Source organism: Heterodontus francisci, chromosome 5 (genome assembly GCF_036365525.1).
Source record: "Heterodontus francisci isolate sHetFra1 chromosome 5, sHetFra1.hap1, whole genome shotgun sequence".
Taxonomy (NCBI): domain Eukaryota; kingdom Metazoa; phylum Chordata; class Chondrichthyes; order Heterodontiformes; family Heterodontidae; genus Heterodontus; species Heterodontus francisci.
Window position 1 is genome coordinate 3,994,833 of NC_090375.1, and position 17,966 is coordinate 4,012,798.

Sequence of the window (17,966 nt, forward strand, 5' to 3'; positions counted from 1 at the left end):
GACACTGTGTTTTGAGTTTTGCAAGCACGGGCTGGTTGGGTATGGCCTGTACTTTTTGCCTGTTGCGAATAGCGGAAGGGACATGTTGTTTGATACAATCCGCCAGTCTTTGGGACAGACAGCCTATAAACGGGCCTCACACTGGCATTGAAATTCATCTATCACATTACTCATTTGTGTGATAGGCAGGACGTCTTTTTGGCTTGACAGCAGCATCCTGTTAGTGGTGAACACCACACGTGTTGCTACTGCATTGTAGCAATATGAAACAGCTAGCTTCACCTGTTACTCATATTTTTGGGATCTGATCAGGGTAGCCATTGTCACGCAGGATGTCTTTGATTCACCCTATTTCAGCATCAAGCTTGCATGGTGAGCAAATGGCTCAGCCCTATTTATGAGGTTGCCAATGAGGCCAATCTTATAGCGCGTGGAACTGTAAGAATCCCAACGCATGTATTGACCAGTGAAGGTAGGTTTGTGGTAGACCATGGTAGAGAATCCCTTAGCAGATTTCTCAACTAGTACATCAAGGAAAGGGAGCTCATTTGACTGCTCCATTTCAAAAGTGAATTTGAGCGCAGGATGGAGCCCATTAAGACGTGTAAGGAAATGATTGCTGCAGATTCAAATATAGCAAACGTATCATCTACATATCGGAAATATGCAAGAGGTAGGAGGTTAGGTGTCATTCCATCAAAGACATGTTTCTCATGGAACCCAACAAAGATGTTTGCGAGAGCTGGGCCTAGAGGGGATCCCATGGCAACAGCATCTATTTGGGCATACATGGTGTCGTTAAAACTGAACTCAACAGCGCAAGATGCCGAGTTCATAATGGCGGTGGGTCTCGATCGCCATGATATAGTGCTGCAGAGCAAATATCGATGGCTTCCTTAAGTGGTACATTGGTGAATAGGCTAGCAATGTCAAATGAGCACATGGACACAGCATTACTATCGATTTGTAAGTCCTGTAGAGTCTCTGCAAATATAAAGGAATCCTTCACCTTTTATGTGGAGAACTTGCTCAAAACTGGTTGTAACAATTCGTGCAACCAATCGGCCAATTGATGTTGTGCAGAACCAGTCATAGATAAGAAAGGGCATGGAGTCAAGCTGCCTGGTTTAAATTTCGAATAAAGCTTGGCAGTTAACTGTCAAGTCACTGTAAACTGTTGCATTCGCCATGGCAACACCTCTACCAATCAGAGTTCACATGCCAACCAATCAGCACTCTCTTCTCATACAGGGTAAAGTTATTGTTTTCCCTTACACTGGTATTCTTGCGGATTGTCCTGATGAGTGCAAGACGAAAAGATTCGACAAGTATGACTCGATTTTCAACAATATTCAAGCTCTCATCATCTTCTCTAGTCGCAACATCTCCTAGTCCTGTGCTCTGGGTCTCACTGTAGCCCGGCACTGTGGGTCTCATTACAGGCCCGCGCAGTGGGACACATTACACTTCAGCACCACTCTGCACTGTGGGACTCAGCACCATCCTGCCCTGCCCCGTGGGTCTCAGCACTGTCCTGTCCTGCCCTGTCGGTCTCAGCACTGTCCTGTCCTGCCCTGTGGGTCTCAGCACCATCCTGCCCTGCCCTTTGGGTCTCAGCACCATCCTGCACTGCACTGTGGGATTCAGCACTGTCCTGTCCTGCCCTGTGGGTCTCAGCACCATCCTGCCCTGCCCTTTGGGTCTCAGCACCATCCTGCACTGCACTGTGGGATTCAGCACTGTCCTGTCCTGCACTGTGGGACTCAGCACCGTCCTGCACTGTGGGATTCAGCACTGTCCTGTCCTGCACTGTGGGACTCAGCACCGTCCTGCACTGCACTGTGGGTCTCAGGACTGACCCGTCCTGCCTTGCCCTGTGGGTCTCAACACCACCCTGCACTGCACTGTGGGATTCAGCACCATCCTGCCTTGCCCTCTGCGTCTCAGCGCCACCCTGCCCTGCACTGTGGGTCCTAGCACCACCCTGCCTTGCCCTGTGGGTCTCAGCACCGCCCTGCCTTGCCCTGTGGGTCTCAGCACCGCCCTGCCTTGCCCTGTAGGTCTCAGCACCGCCCTGCACTGCCCTGTAGGTCTCAGCACCGCCCTGCACTGCCCTGTGGGTCTCAGCACCGCCCTGCACTGCCCTGTGGGTCTCAGCACCACCCTGCGGATCTCAGCACCGCCCTGCACTGCCCTGTGGGTCTCAGCACCACCCTGCACTGCCCTGTGGGTGTCAGCACCGCCCTGCCTTGCCCTGTGGGTCTCAGCACCTCCCTGCCTTGCCCTGTGGGTCTCAGCACCGCCCTGCGGGTCTCAGTACCACCCTGCCTTGCCCTGGGGGGCTCAGCACCGCCCTGCACTGCCCTGTGGGTCTCAGCACCAACCTGCACTGCCCTGTGGGTCTCAGCACAACCCTGCACTGCCCTGTGGGTCTCAGCACCACCCTGCGGGTCTCAGCATCGCCCTGCACTGCCCTGTGGGTCTCAGCACCGCCCTGCACTGCCCTGTGGGTCTCAGCACCGCCATGCACTGCCCTGTGGTTCTCAGCACCGCCCTGCCTTGCCCTGTGGGTCTCAGCACCACCCTGCACTGCCCTGTGGGTCTCAGCACCACCCTGCACTGCCCTGTGGGTCTCAGCACCGCCCTGCACTGCCCTGTGGGTCTCAGCACCGCCCTGTCTTGCCCTGTGGGTCTCAGCACCGCCCTGCACTACCCTGTGGGTCTCAGCACCGCCCTGCCTTGCCCTGCGGGTCTCAGCATCGCCCTATACTGCCCTGTGGGTCTCAGCATCGCCCTGCACTGCCCTGTGGGTCTCAGCACCACCCTGCCTTGCCCTGTGGGTCTCAGCATTGCCCTGCACTGCCCTGTGGGTTTCAGCATCGCCCTGCACTGCCCTGTGGGTCTCAGCACCGCCAGGCCCTGCCCTGTGGGTCTCAGCACCGCCAGGCACTGCCCTGTGGGTCTCAGCATCGCCATGCACTGCCCTGTGGGTCTCAGCACCACCATGCACTGCCCTGTGGGTCTCAGCACCACCCTGCGGGTCTCAGCACCGCCCTGCCTTGCCCTGTGGGTCTCAGCACCACCCTGCCTTGCCCTGTGGGTCTCAGCACCGCCCTGCCTTGCCCTGTGGGTCTCAGCACCACCCTGCACTGCCCTGTGGGTCTCAGCACCGCCCTGCCTTGCCCTTTGGGTCTCAGCACCGTCCTGCACTGCCCTGTGGGTCTCAGCACCGCCCTGCACTGCCCTGTGGGTCTCAGCACAACCCTGCACTGCCCTGTGGGTATCAGCACCGCCCTGCACTGCCCTGTGGGTATCCGCATCGCCCTGCACTGCCCTGTGGGTCTCAGCACCAACCTGCACTGCCCTGTGGGTCTCAGCACAACCCTGCACTGCCCTGTGGGTCTCAGCACCACCCTGCGGGTCTCAGCATCGCCCTGCACTGCCCTGTGGGTCTCAGCACCGCCCTGCACTGCCCTGTGGGTCTCAGCACCGCCATGCACTGCCCTGTGGTTCTCAGCACCGCCCTGCCTTGCCCTGTGGGTCTCAGCACCACCCTGCACTGCCCTGTGGGTCTCAGCACCACCCTGCACTGCCCTGTGGGTCTCAGCACCGCCCTGCACTGCCCTGTGGGTCTCAGCACCGCCCTGTCTTGCCCTGTGGGTCTCAGCACCGCCCTGCACTACCCTGTGGGTCTCAGCACCGCCCTGCCTTGCCCTGCGGGTCTCAGCATCGCCCTATACTGCCCTGTGGGTCTCAGCATCGCCCTGCACTGCCCTGTGGGTCTCAGCACCACCCTGCCTTGCCCTGTGGGTCTCAGCATTGCCCTGCACTGCCCTGTGGGTTTCAGCATCGCCCTGCACTGCCCTGTGGGTCTCAGCACCGCCAGGCCCTGCCCTGTGGGTCTCAGCACCGCCAGGCACTGCCCTGTGGGTCTCAGCATCGCCATGCACTGCCCTGTGGGTCTCAGCACCACCATGCACTGCCCTGTGGGTCTCAGCACCACCCTGCGGGTCTCAGCACCGCCCTGCCTTGCCCTGTGGGTCTCAGCACCACCCTGCCTTGCCCTGTGGGTCTCAGCACCGCCCTGCCTTGCCCTGTGGGTCTCAGCACCGCCCTGCACTGCCCTGTGGGTCTCAGCACCGCCCTGCCTTGCCCTTTGGGTCTCAGCACCGTCCTGCACTGCCCTGTGGGTCTCAGCACCGCCCTGCACTGCCCTGTGGGTCTCAGCACAACACTGCACTGCCCTGTGGGTATCAGCACCGCCCTGCACTGCCCTGTGGGTATCCGCATCGCCCTGCACTGCCCTGTGGGTCTCAGCACCGCCCTGCACTGCCCTGTGGGTCTCAGCACCACCCTGCACTGCCCTGTGGGTCTCAGCACCGCCCTGTCTTGCCCTGTGGGTCTCAGCACCACCCTGCCTTGCCCTGTGGGTCTCAGCACCACCCTGCCTTGCCCTGTGGGTCTCAGCACCGCCCTGTCTTGCCCAGTGGGTCTCAGCACCACCCTGCCTTGCCCTGTGGGTCTCAGCACCACCCTGCACTGCCCTGTGGGTCTCAGCACCGCCCTGCCGTGCCCTGTGGGTCTCAGCATCGCCCTGTACTGCCCTGTGGGTCTCAGCATCGCCCTGTACTGCCCTGTGGGTCTCAGCACCGCCCTGCACTGCCCTGTGGGTCTCAGCACCGCCCTGCACTGCCCTGTGGGTCTCAGCACCGCCCTGCACTGCCCTGTGGGTCTCAGCACCGCCCTGTACTGCCCTGTGGGTCTCAGCATCGCCCTGTACTGCCCTGTGGGTCTCAGCACCGCCCTGTCTTGCCCTGTGGGTCTCAGCACCGCCCTGCCTTGCCCTGTGGGTCTCAGCACCGCCCTGCACTACCCTGTGGGTCTCAGCACCGCCCTGCACTGCCCTGTGGGTCTCAGCACCACCCTGCACTGCCCTGTGGGTCTCAGCACCACCCTGCACTGCCCTGTGGGTCTCAGCACCGCCCTGCACTGCCCTGTGGGTCTCAGCACCGCCCTGTCTTGCCCTGTGGGTCTCAGCACCGCCCTGCCTTGCCCTGTGGGTCTCAGCACCGCCCTGCACTACCCTGTGGGTCTCAGCACCGCCCTGCCTTGCCCTGCGGGTCTCAGCATCGCCCTATACTGCCCTGCGGGTCTCAGCACCACCCTGCCTTGCCCTGTGGGTCTCAGCATTGCCCTGCACTGCCCTGTGGGTTTCAGCATCGCCCTGCACTGCCCTGTGGGTCTCAGCACCGCCAGGCACTGCCCTGTGGGTCTCAGCACCGCCAGGCACTGCCCTGTGGGTCTCAGCACCGCCAGGCACTGCCCTGTGGGTCTCAGCACCGCCAGGCACTGCCCTGTGGGTCTCAGCACCACCATGCACTGCCCTGTGGGTCTCAGCACCACCCTGCGGGTTTCAGCACCGCCCTGCCTTGCCCTGTGGGTCTCAGCACCACCCTGCCTTGCCCTTTGGGTCTCAGCACCGCCCTGCCTTGCCCTGTGGGTCTCAGCACCACCCTGCACTGCCCTGTGGGTCTCAGCACCGCCCTGCCTTGCCCTTTGGGTCTCAGCACCGTCCTGCACTGCCCTGTGGGTCTCAGCACCGTCCTGCACTGCCCTGTGGGTCTCAGCACAACCCTGCACTGCACTGTGGGTATCAGCATCGCCCTGCACTGCCCTGTGGGTCTCCGCATCGCCCTGCACTGCCCTGTGGGTCTCAGCACCACCCTGCACTGCCCTGTGGGTCTCAGCACCACCCTGCACTGCCCTGTGGGTCTCAGCACCGCCCTGCACTGCCCTGTGGGTCTCAGCACCGCCCTGTCTTGCCCTGTGGGTCTCAGCACCGCCCTGCCTTGCCCTGTGGGTCTCAGCACCACCCTGCCTTGCCCTGTGGGTCTCAGCACTGCCCTGTCTTGCCCTGTGGGTCTCAGCACCACCCTGCCTTGCCCTGTGGGTCTCAGCACCACCCTGCACTGCCCTGTGGGTCTCAGCACCGCCCTGCCGTGCCCTGTGGGTCTCAGCATCGCCCTGTACTGCCCTGTGGGTCTCAGCATCGCCCTGTACTGCCCTGTGGGTCTCAGCATCGCCCTGCACTGCCCTGTGAGTCTCAGCACCGCCCTGCCTTGCCCTGTGGGTCTCAGCATCGCCCTGCACTGCCCTGTGGGTTTCAGCATCGCCCTGCACTGCCCTGTGGGTCTCAGCATCGCCCTGCACTGCCCTGTGGGTCTCAGCACCGCCATGCACTGCCCTGTGGGTCTCAGCACCACCATGCACTGCCCTGTGTGTCTCAGCACCGCCCTGCCTTGCCCTGTGGGTCTCAGCATCGCCCTGCACTGCCCTGTGGGTTTCAGCATCGCCCTGCACTGCCCTGTGGGTCTCAGCACCGCCCTGCCTTGCCCTGTAGGTCTCAGCACCGCCCTGCCTTGCCCTGTAGGTCTCAGCACCGCCCTGCACTGCCCTGTAGGTCTCAGCACCGCCCTGCACTGCCCTGTGGGTCTCAGCACCACCATGCACTGCCCTGTGGGTCTCAGCACCACCCTGCGGATCTCAGCACCGCCCTGCACTGCCCTGTGGGTCTCAGCACCACCCTGCACTGCCCTGTGGGTGTCAGCACCGCCCTGCCTTGCCCTGTGGGTCTCAGCACCACCCTGCCTTGCCCTGTAGGTCTCAGCACCGCCCTGCACTGCCCTGTGGGTCTCAGCACTACCATGTACTGCCCTGTGGGTCTCAGCACTACCCTGCCTTGCCCTGGGGGGCTCAGCACCGCCCTGCACTGCCCTGTGGGTCTCAGCACCAACCTGCACTGCCCTGTGGGTCTCAGCACAACCCTGCACTGCCCTGTGGGTCTCAGCATCGCCCTGCACTGCCCTGTGGGTCTCAGCACCGCCATGCACTGCCCTGTGGGTCTCAGCACCACCATGCACTGCCCTGTGGGTCTCAGCACCGCCCTGCCTTGCCCTGTGGGTCTCAGCATCGCCCTGTACTGCCCTGTGGGTCTCAGCATCGCCCTGCACTGCCCTGTGAGTCTCAGCACCGCCCTGCCTTGCCCTGTGGGTCTCAGCATCGCCCTGCACTGCCCTGTGGGTTTCAGCATCGCCCTGCACTGCCCTGTGGGTCTCAGCACCGCCATACACTGCCCTGTGGGTCTCAGCACCACCATGCACTGCCCTGTGTGTCTCAGCACCGTCCTGCCTTGCCCTGTGGGTCTCAGCATCGCCCTGCACTGCCCTGTGGGTTTCAGCATCGCCCTGCACTGCCCTGTGGGTCTCAGCACTGCCCTGCCTTGCCCTGTAGGTCTCAGCACCGCCCTGCACTGCCCTGTAGGTCTCAGCACCGCCCTGCACTGCCCTGTAGGTCTCAGCACCGCCCTGCACTGCCCTGTGGGTCTCAGCACCACCATGCACTGCCCTGTGGGTCTCAGCACCACCCTGCGGATCTCAGCACCACCCTGCACTGCCCTGTGGGTCTCAGCACCACCCTGCACTGCCCTGTGGGTGTCAGCACCGCCCTGCCTTGCCCTGTGGGTCTCAGCACCACCCTGCCTTGCCCTGTAGGTCTCAGCACCGCCCTGCACTGCCCTGTGGGTCTCAGCACTACCATGTACTGCCCTGTGGGTCTCAGCACTACCCTGCCTTGCCCTGGGGGGCTCAGCACCGCCCTGCACTGCCCTGTGGGTCTCAGCACCAACCTGCACTGCCCTATGGGTCTCAGCACAACCCTGCACTGCCCTGTGGGTCTCAGCACCACCCTGCAGGTCTCGGCATCGCCCTGCACTGCCCTGTGGGTCTCAGCACCGCCCTGCACTGCCCTGTGGGTCTCAGCACCGCCCTGCACTGCCCTGTGGTTCTCAGCACCGCCCTGCGTTGCCCTGTGGGTCTCAGCACCACCCTGCACTGCCCTGTGGGTCTCAGCACTACCATGTACTGCCCTGTGGGTCTCAGCACTACCCTGCCTTGCCCTGGGGGGCTCAGCACCGCCCTGCACTGCCCTGTGGGTCTCAGCACCAACCTGCACTGCCCTGTGGGTCTCAGCACAACCCTGCACTGCCCTGTGGGTCTCAGCACAACCCTGCGGGTCTCGGCATCGCCCTGCACTGCCCTGTGGGTCTCAGCACCGCCCTGCACTGCCCTGTGGGTCTCAGCACCGCCCTGCACTGCCCTGTGGTTCTCAGCACCGCCCTGCCTTGCCCTGTGGGTCTCAGCACCACCCTGCACTGCCCTGTGGGTCTCAGCACCACCCTGCACTGCCCTGTGGGTCTCAGCACCACCCTGCACTGCCCTGTGGGTCTCAGCACCGCCCTGTCTTGCCCTGTGGGTCTCAGCACCGCCCTGCCTTGCCCTGTGGGTCTCAGCACCACCCTGCACTGCCCTGTGGGTCTCAGCACCACCCTGCCTTGCCCTGTGGGTCTCAGCATCGCCCTATACTGCCCTGTGGGTCTCAGCATCGCCCTGCACTGCCCTGTGGGTCTCAGCACCGCCCTGCCTTGCCCTGTGGGTCTCAGCATCGCCCTGCACTGCCCTGTGGGTTTCAACATCGCCCTGCACTGCCCTGTGGGTCTCAGCACCGCCAGGCACTGCCCTGTGGGTCTCAGCATCGCCATGCACTGCCCTGTGGGTCTCAGCACCACCCTGCGGGTCTCAGCACCGCCCTGCCTTGCCCTGTGGGTCTCAGCACCACCCTGCACTGCCCTGTGGGTCTCAGCACCGCCCTGCCTTGCCCTGTGGGTCTCAGCACCGTCCTGCACTGCCCTGTGGGTCTCAGCACCGCCCTGCACTGTGGGTCTCAGCACAACCCTGCACTGCCCTGTGGGTATCAGCACCACCCTGCACTGCCCTGTGGGTCTCCGCATCGCCCTGCACTGCCCTGTGGGTTTCAGCACCGCCCTGCACTGCCCTGTGGGTCTCAGCACCACCCTGCACTGCCCTGTGGGTCTCAGCACCGCCCTGTCTTGCCCTGTGGGTCTCAGCACCGCCCTGCCTTGCCCTGTGGGTCTCAGCACCACCCTACACTGCCCTGTGGGTCTCAGCACCGCCCTGCCTTGCCCTGTGGGTCTCAGCACCGCCCTGCCTTGCCCTATGGGTCTCAGCACCGCCCTGCCTTGCCCTGTGGGTCTCAGCACCACCCTGCACTGCCCTGTGGGTCTCAGCACCGCCCTGCCTTGCCCTGTGGGTCTCAGCATCGCCCTGTACTGCCCTGTGGGTCTCAGCATCGCCCTGCACTGCCCTATGGGTCTCAGCACCGCCCTGCACTGCCCTGTGGGTCTCAGCATCGCCCTGCACTGCCCTGTGGGTCTCAGCATCGCCCTGCACTGCCCTGTGGGTCTCAACACCGCCATGCACTGCCCTGTGGGTCTCAGCACCACCTGCACTGCCCTGTGGGTCTCAGCACCGCGCTGCCTTGCCCTGTGGGTCTCAGCATTGCCCTGTACTGCCCTGTGGGTCTCAGCATCGCCCTGCACTGCCCTGTGTGTCTCAGCACCGCCCTGCCTTGCCCTGTGGGTCTCAGCATCGCCCTGTACTGCCCTGTGGGTCTCAGCACCACCCTGCACTGCCCTGTGGGTCTCAGCACCACCCTGCACTGCCCTGTGGGGCTCAGCACCGCCCTGCAAAATACTCACTCGCTGTGTCACAGTCAACACAGAAACCGTTCCCTCTAACATTCCGGATGGACTGGATGGCAATGGCATCACTCTGGCTTCCCAATCGGGACTAAAATAAAATGGAGAAGTAATGTTATTTGATTGGTACAGTGCTTGTTTCCATTCCTGAGCAATCCAGGTGAGCAGGATCATTCCGTCTAACATCCATCACTTTTACAAACACCAACCCCACCCCATTTCCCTCAATTGAACTCTCCACAATATTCCACAGTACAATCCTCTCCCCTTATTCCACAATCCCACCCTCTCCCCATATCCCTCAACCCCACCTTCACCACATATCCTTCAACCCAACCTCCTCCCAAAATTCCTCAATCCCATCCTCTCCACATATCCCTCAACCCTACAGATGAATGAATGGCTGGAAAGATGCTACAGGAGGGAGGGCTTCAGATTCCTGGGACGTTGGGACCATCTCTGAGGGAGATGGGACCTATACAGGCCGGACAGGTTGCACCTGAACAGAGCCGGGACTGAGTTCCTTGCGGGACGTTTTACTAGTGCTGTTGGAGAGGGTTTAAACTAGTTTGGCAGGGAGATAGGGACGTGAGTGTAGACTCAGCTGGGACAAAATCAGAAATGAAAATGGAAGGCAGAAGATTAATGGATGAGTCTGGAAGATAGAGCAAACGAAGGTTAGAAAATTTAAAAAAGAGTTTGGCAGTGCTCAAGGGTATCTATTTCAATGCAAGGAGTGTAGCAAATAAAGCAGATGAGCTGAGGGCACAGATAGACACACAGCAGAATGATATCATAGCTATTACAGAAACATGGCTGAAGGAGGGACAGGAATGGCAGCTCAACGTTCCTAGTTACTGAGTTTCAGATGCGATAGAGAGGGGGATAAAAAAGGAGGGGGTGACCATTACAGCTGTGAGGAGGGATGATATGTTGGAAGGTTCAACAAATGAGGCCATATGGATTGAGCTAACGAACAAAAAACGGACAACCACACGGCTGGGAGTGTACTACAGACCCCAGTCAGAGGGAGATAGAAGAGCAGATATGAGAGCAAATCTCTGAGAAGTGCAAGAACAATAGGGCAGTAATAGTTGGGGATTTTAACTACCCCAATATTAACTGGGATAGTTTTATTGTGAAAGGAACAGACGGAGCAGAATTCTTGAGGTGCATCCAGGAGAACCTTTTTGCCCAGTATGTAGCAAGTCTAACAAGAGAGGGTGCAGTTTTCGACTTAGTTTTAGGAAATGAAGATGGGCAGGTGGAAGGAGTAGCAGTGGGAGAGCATTTTGGTGGTAGTGATCATAATTCAGTCAGTTTTAACATAGTTATGGAAAAGGACAAAGCTAGAACAGGAGTTAGAGTTCTCAATTGGGACAAGGCCAATTTTACTAAGTGATTTAGCAAAAGCAGAAAGGAAACAGCTACTGTCAGAGCAGTGGGAGGCATTCAAGGCGGAGATTCAAGAGGTTCAGAGTAAACATGTTACCGCAAAGAAAAAGGGTGAGGTGGCCAAATCTCGAGCCTCATGGATGTCAAGGAGCTTACAGGGCAACATAAGGCAGAAAAGGAAAGCTTATGCCCGACACCGAGAACCCAATACGACAGAAAGCCGAGAGCAGTACAGAAAGTGGAGGGGTGAAATCAAAAAGGAAATTGGGAAAGCAAAGAGAGGGCATGAAAGAATATTGGCAAGCAAAATCAATGTGAACCCAAAGATGCTTTATGCATAGGGGCGGAAGATGTTGGTATGGTTCTTAATGAATACTTGCATCTGTCTTCACAAAAGAGGGGGACGATGCAAATGTTGTAGTTAAAGAGGAGTGTGAAGTATTGGATGTAATAAACATAGAGAGAGAGGAAGTATTAATAGGATTAGCACCCTTGAAAGTGGAAAAATGACCACGGCTGGAGGAAATGTACCCCAGGCTGTTAAAAGAAGCCAGGGAGGAAATATTGAAAGGTATGATCATCATTTTCCAGTCCTCACTAGATCCAGGTGTGGTGCGAGAGGATTGGAGAACTGCTAACGTTATACCTTTGTTTAAAAAAGCAGTGAGGAATAGTCCAAATAATTACAGGCTAGTCTAACCTCAGTAGTGGGCAAATTATTGGAATCTATTCTGAGAGACAGGATAAACTGTCATTTCGAAAAGTATGGATTAATCAAGGATAGTCAGCATGGATTTGAGGGAAGATCTTGTCTGACCAACTTGATCAAATTTTTTGAAGAAGTAACAAGGAGGATAGATGAGGGTAGTGCAGTTGATGTGGTCTACATGGATTTTAGCAAGGCTTTTGACAAGGTTCCACATGGCAGACTGGTTAAAAAAATAAAATCCCATGGGATCCAGGGAAATGCAGCAAGGTGGATAGAAAATTGGCTCAGTGGCAGGAAACAAAGGGTAATTGTTGACAGCTGTTTTAGCGACTGGAGGGCTGATTCCAGTGGCGTTCCACAGGGCTCAGTACTGGGTCCCCTGCTTTTTGTGGTGTATATTAACAATTTGGACGTAAATGTAGGGGGCAAGATCAAGAAGTTTGCAGACGACACAAAGATTGGCCGTGTGGTAGATAGCAAGGAGGATAGCGAGCAGAATAGCTATAGGCTGCAGGAAGATATTGATGGTCTGGTCAGATGAGCAGAAAAGTGGCAAATGGAATTCAACCTGGAGAAGTGTGAGGTGATGCATTTGGGGAGGTCAAACAAGGCAGAGAAATACACAATTAATGGGAGAATACTGAGAAGTGTAGAGGAAGTGAGGGACCTTGGAGTGAATGTCCACAGATCTCTGAAGGTAGCAGGACAGGTCGATACGGTGGTTAAGAAGGCATATGGAATCCTTTCCTTTATTAGCTGAGGTATAGAATACAAGAGCAGGGAGGTTATGCTGGAACTGTATAACTCATTGGTTACGCCACAACTTGAGTACTGAGTGCAGTTCTGGTCACCTCATGACAGAAAGGATGTAATTGCACTGAAGAGGGTACAGAGGAGATTTAATGCGGATGTTGCCAGGACTAGAAAAATGCAGCTATGAGGAAAGATTTGGATCGGCTGGGGTTGTTCTCCTTGGAACAGAGAAGGCTGAGGGGAGATCAGATTGAAATGTACAAAATTTTGAGGGGCCTGGATAGAGTGGAGAGGTGAGTGACGAGGGGGCATAAGTTTATTGATGGAAAGATTAGAGCGCAGGTGAAGAAAGGTTTTTCACCCAGAGGGTGGTGATGGTCTGGTACTCACTGCCTGCAAGGGTAGTTGAGGCAGAGACCATCAACTCATTCAAAGGGAGTTTGGATATGCAACTCAAGTGCCGTAATTTGCAGGGCTATGGACCAAATGCCGGAAGGTGGGATTAGAATGGGTGGATCGTTTTTTTGGCCGGCAGAGATACGATGGGTCAATTGGCCTCTTTCTGTGCTGTAAACTTTCCATGATTCTATGATTCTACCCTCTCCCCATATCCCTCAATCCCAACCTCTCCCCATACCTCTCCCCATACCCTTCAACCCCAACCTCTCCCCATACCCTTCAACCCCAACCTCTCCCCATATCCCTCAATCCCACCCTCTCCCCATATCCTTCAACCCCAACCTCTCCCCATATCCCTCAACCCCAACCTCTCCCCATATCCCTCAATCCCACCCTCTCCCCATATCCTTCAACCCCAACCTCTCCCCATATCCTTCAACCCCAACCTCTCCCCATATCCCTCAATCCCACCCTCTCCCCATACCCTTCAACCCCAACCTCTCCCCATACCCTTCAACCCTAACCTCTCCCCATACCCTTCAACCCCAACCTCTCCCCATATCCCTCAATCCCACCCTCTCCCCATATCCCTCAACCCCAACCTCTCCCCATACCCTTCAACCCTAACCTCTCCCCATACCCTTCAACCCCAACCTCTCCCCATATCCTTCAACCCCAACCTCTCCCCATATCCCTCAACCCCAACCTCTCCCCATACCCTTCAACCCCAACCTCTCCCCATATCACTCAACCCTAACCTCTCCCCATACCCTTCAACCCCAACCTCTCCCCATACCCTTCAACCCCAACCTCTCCCCATATCCCTCAATCCCACCCTCTCCCCATATCCTTCAACCCCAACCTCTCCCCATATCCCTCAATCCCACCCTGTCCCCATACCCTTCAACCCCAACCTCTCCCCATATCCCTCAATCCCACCCTCTCCCCATACCCTTCAACCCCAACCTCTCCCCATATCCCTCAATCCCACCCTCTCCCCAAATCCCTCAACCCCAACCTCTCCCCATATCCTTCAACCCCAACCTCTCCCCATATCACTCAATCCCACCCTCTCCCCATATCCCTCAATCCCACCCTCTCCCCATACCCTTCAACCCCAACCTCTCCCCATATCCCTCAATCCCACCCTCTCCCCATATCCCTCAACCCCAACCTCTCCCCATACCCTTCATCCCCAACCTCTCCCCATACCCTTCAACCCCAACCTCTCCCCATACTCTTCAACCCCAACCTCTCCCCATATCCCTCAATCCCACCCTCTCCCCATATCCTTCAACCCCAATCTCTCCCCATATCCCTCAATCCCACCCTGTCCCCATACCCTTCAACCCCAACCTCTCCCCATATCCCTCAATCCCACCCTCTCCCCATATCCCTCAACCCCAACCTCTCCCCATACCCTTCAAACCCAACCTCTCCCCATATCCCTCAATCCCACCCTCTCCCCATATCCTTCAACCCCAACCTCTCCCCATACCCTTCAACCCCAACCTCTCCCCATATCCCTCAACCCACCCTCTCCCCATATCCCTCAAGCCCAACCTCTCCCCATACCCTTCAACCCTAACCTCTCCCCATACCCTTCAACCCTAACCTCTCCCCATACCCTTCAACCCCAACCTCTCCCCATATCCCTCAATCCCACCCTCTCCCCATATCCCTCAACCCCAACCTCTCCCCATATCCCTCAATCCCACCCTCTCCCCATATCCTTCAACCCCAACCTCTCCCCATACCCTTCAACCCCAACCTCTCCCCATATCCCTCAATCCCACCCTGTCCCCATACCCTTCAACCCCAACCTCTCCCCATATCCCTCAATCCCACCTTCTCCCCATATCCCTCAACCCCAACCTCTCCCCATACCCTTCAACCCCAACCTCTCCCCATATCCCTCAATCCCACCCTCTCCCCATATCCCTCAATCCCACCCTCTCCCCATACCCTTCATCCCCAACCTCTCCCCATACCCTTCAACCCCAACCTCTCCCCATACCCTTCAACCCCAACCTCTCCCCATACCCTTCAACCCCAACCTCTCCCCATATCCCTCAATCCCACCCTCTCCCCATACCCTTCATCCCCAACCTCTCCCCATACCCTTCAACCCCAACCTCTCCCCATACCCTTCAACCCCAACCTCTCACCATACCCTTCAACCCCAACCTCTCCCCATATCCCTCAACCACAACCTCTCCCCATATCCCTCAATCCCACCCTCTCCCCATATCCCTCAACCCCAATCTCTCCCCATATCCCTCAACCACAACCTCTCCCCATATCCCTCAATCCCACCCTCTCCCCATACCCTTCATCCCCAACCTCTCCCCATACCCTTCATCCCCAACCTCTCCCCATACCCTTCAACCCCAACCTCTCCCCATACCCTTCAACCCCAACCTCTCACCATACCCTTCAACCCCAACCTCTCCCCATATCCCTCAACCACAACCTCTCCCCATATCCCTCAATCCCACCCTCTCCCCATATCCCTCAACCACAACCTCTCCCCATATCACTCAATCCCACCCTCTCCCCATATCCTTCAACCCCAACCTCTCCCCATATCCCTCAACCACAACCTCTCCCCATATCCCTCAATCCCACCCTCTCCCCATATCCTTCAACCCCAACCTCTCCCCATATCCTTCAACCCCAACCTCTCCCCATATCCCTCAATCCCACCCTGTCCCCATACCCTTCAACCCCAACCTCTCCCCATATCCTTCAACCCCAACCTCTCCCCATATCCCTCAATCCCACCCTCTCCCCATATCCCTCAACCCCAACCTCTCCCCATACCCTTCAACCCTAACCTCTCCCCATACCCTTCAACCCCAACCTCTCCCCATATCCCTCAACCCCAACCTCTCCCCATACCCTTCAACCCCAACCTCTCCCCATATCCCTCAATCCCACCCTGTCCCCATACCCTTCAACCCCAACCTCTCCCCATATCCCTCAATCCCACCCTCTCCCCATATCCCTCAACCCCAATCTCTCCCCATACCCTTCAACCCCAACCTCTCCCCATATCCCTCAATCCCACCCTGTCCCCATACCCTTCAACCCCAACCTCTCCCCATACCCTTCAACCCCAACCTCTCCCCATATCCCTCAATCCCACCCTGTCCCCATACCCTTCAACCCCAACCTCTCCCCATATCCCTCAATCCCACCCTCTCCCCATATCCCTCAACCCCACCCTCTCCCCATACCCTTCAACCCCAACCTCTCCCCATATCCCTCAATCCCACCCTCTCCCCATATCCCTCAACCCAACCTTTCCCCATGTCCCTCAACCCCAACCTCTCCCCATACCCTTCAACCCCAACCTCTCCCCATATCCCTCAATCCCACCCTCTCCCCATACCCTTCAACCCCAATTTCTCCCCATATCCCTCAACCCCACCCTCTCCTCATAGCCCTCAATCCCACCCTCTCCTCATATCCCTCAATCCCATCCACTCCTCATCTCTCTCAATCCCACCCTCCACACATCCCTCAACCCCACCCTCTCCCTATATCCCTCAACCCTACCCTCTCCCCATATCCTTCAACTCCACCCTCACGCCATATCCCTCAATCCCACCCTCTCCCCATATCCCTCAACTCCATCCTCTCCCCATATCCCTCAACCATACCCTCACCCCATATCCCTCAATCCCACCCTCTCCCCATATCCATCAATCCCACCCTCTCCACATATCCCTCAATCCCACCATCTCCCCATATCCCTCAATCCCACCCTCTCCCCATATCCCTCAATCCCACCCTCTCCCCATATCCCTCAACCCCAGCCACTTACCCATCCCTCAATGCATTCTCTCTTCAGAAACAAATCTAATTGTCTCATACCATTTACAATGTCCTTCCCAGCTAATTGATTCCACCACTTGTCCTTCTATTTGGGTGAAATGGATCCCCTTTCTTGCATCTAATTTTGAATGTGAGTTGCTGGGATTTCAGCACAGGCAGCATTTTGTCGTGATTGACTTTGTTCATTCCTCTCACAACAGCCGTGGCTGCTTGATTAAAAGAATATTAAAATTAAACTCTTTATCGCTGCCTGACACAGACCTCTGTACATCAGGGGGCTGTCACCTGTAATAATACGGCTTGCTAATATGCTGTACTCAGGCCAGGCCCAGACTGGTGCCTGACAGACAGGAGGCAGCAGCTGCCAGAAAGAGAGAATGCAATTCATTCAGATAGCTCAGCCTTGTTGTGTACTGGAAGGAGACAGTAAACACAAACTGGGTAATCTCCATTACAGGTTCCGCTTCAGTTGGAATACTGTGTCCAGTTCTGGAAGCTGTATTTTAGGAAAGGTGTGAAGGCATTGGAGACACTGCAGAAAAAATTCACGAGAATAATTCCAGGGATGAGGAACTTCATTTATGAATATAGACTGGAGAAGTTGGGACAGTTCTCGTTGGAGAAGGCTGAGGGGTCTGGACAGACTAGATAGAGAGAAACTGTTCCCACTCGTGAAAGGATCGAGAACGAGGGGGCACAGATTTCAAGTATTTGGTAAGAGAAGCAAAAGTGACATGAGGAAAAACTTTTTCACGCAGCGAGTGGTTAAGGTCTGGAATACGCTGCCCGAGAACGTGGTGGAGGCAGGTTCAATTGAAGCATTCAAAAGGGAATTAGACAGTTATATGAAAAGGAAGATTGTGCAGGGTTACAGAGAGAAGGCAGGGGAATGGCACTGGGTGAATTGCTCAGTCGGAAAGCCGGTGCCGACATGATGGGCCGAGTAGCCTCCTTCGGTGATGTAACAATTCTGTGATTCTGAGTAAAGGACAATTACCAGGTAATCTCCATTAGCGGGTAATTAACTGTCGCAAATGCATCTGTCAATGACAGTATTGGTAGGAGTGACCACCGTACAGTCGTTGTGGAGACAAAGTTCCATCTTCACATTGAGGATACTCACTATCGTGTTGTTTGCCACTACCACCGTGCTAAATAGGATAGATTTCAAACAGATCCAGCAACTAAAAACTGGGTATCCATGAGGCGCTGTGGGCCATCAGCAGCAGCAGAATTGTACTCAACCATAATCTGTAA

The 17,966-nt window shown here is 57.0% G+C and overlaps 1 protein-coding gene across 4 annotated transcripts in view; it reads right to left on the minus strand.

The window, feature by feature from the left end:
* The window catches only part of agap3 (ArfGAP with GTPase domain, ankyrin repeat and PH domain 3), a 1,228,693-nt gene that overhangs the window by 191,825 nt on the left and 1,018,902 nt on the right, over positions 1–17,966 (minus strand). For all 4 annotated transcript variants that reach the window (XM_068031037.1, XM_068031038.1, XM_068031040.1 and 1 more), the window contains one exon: positions 9,614–9,704. In XM_068031037.1, coding sequence (XP_067887138.1) covers positions 9,614–9,704 — 91 coding nt within the window. The remainder of the gene's footprint in view (positions 1–9,613; positions 9,705–17,966) is intronic.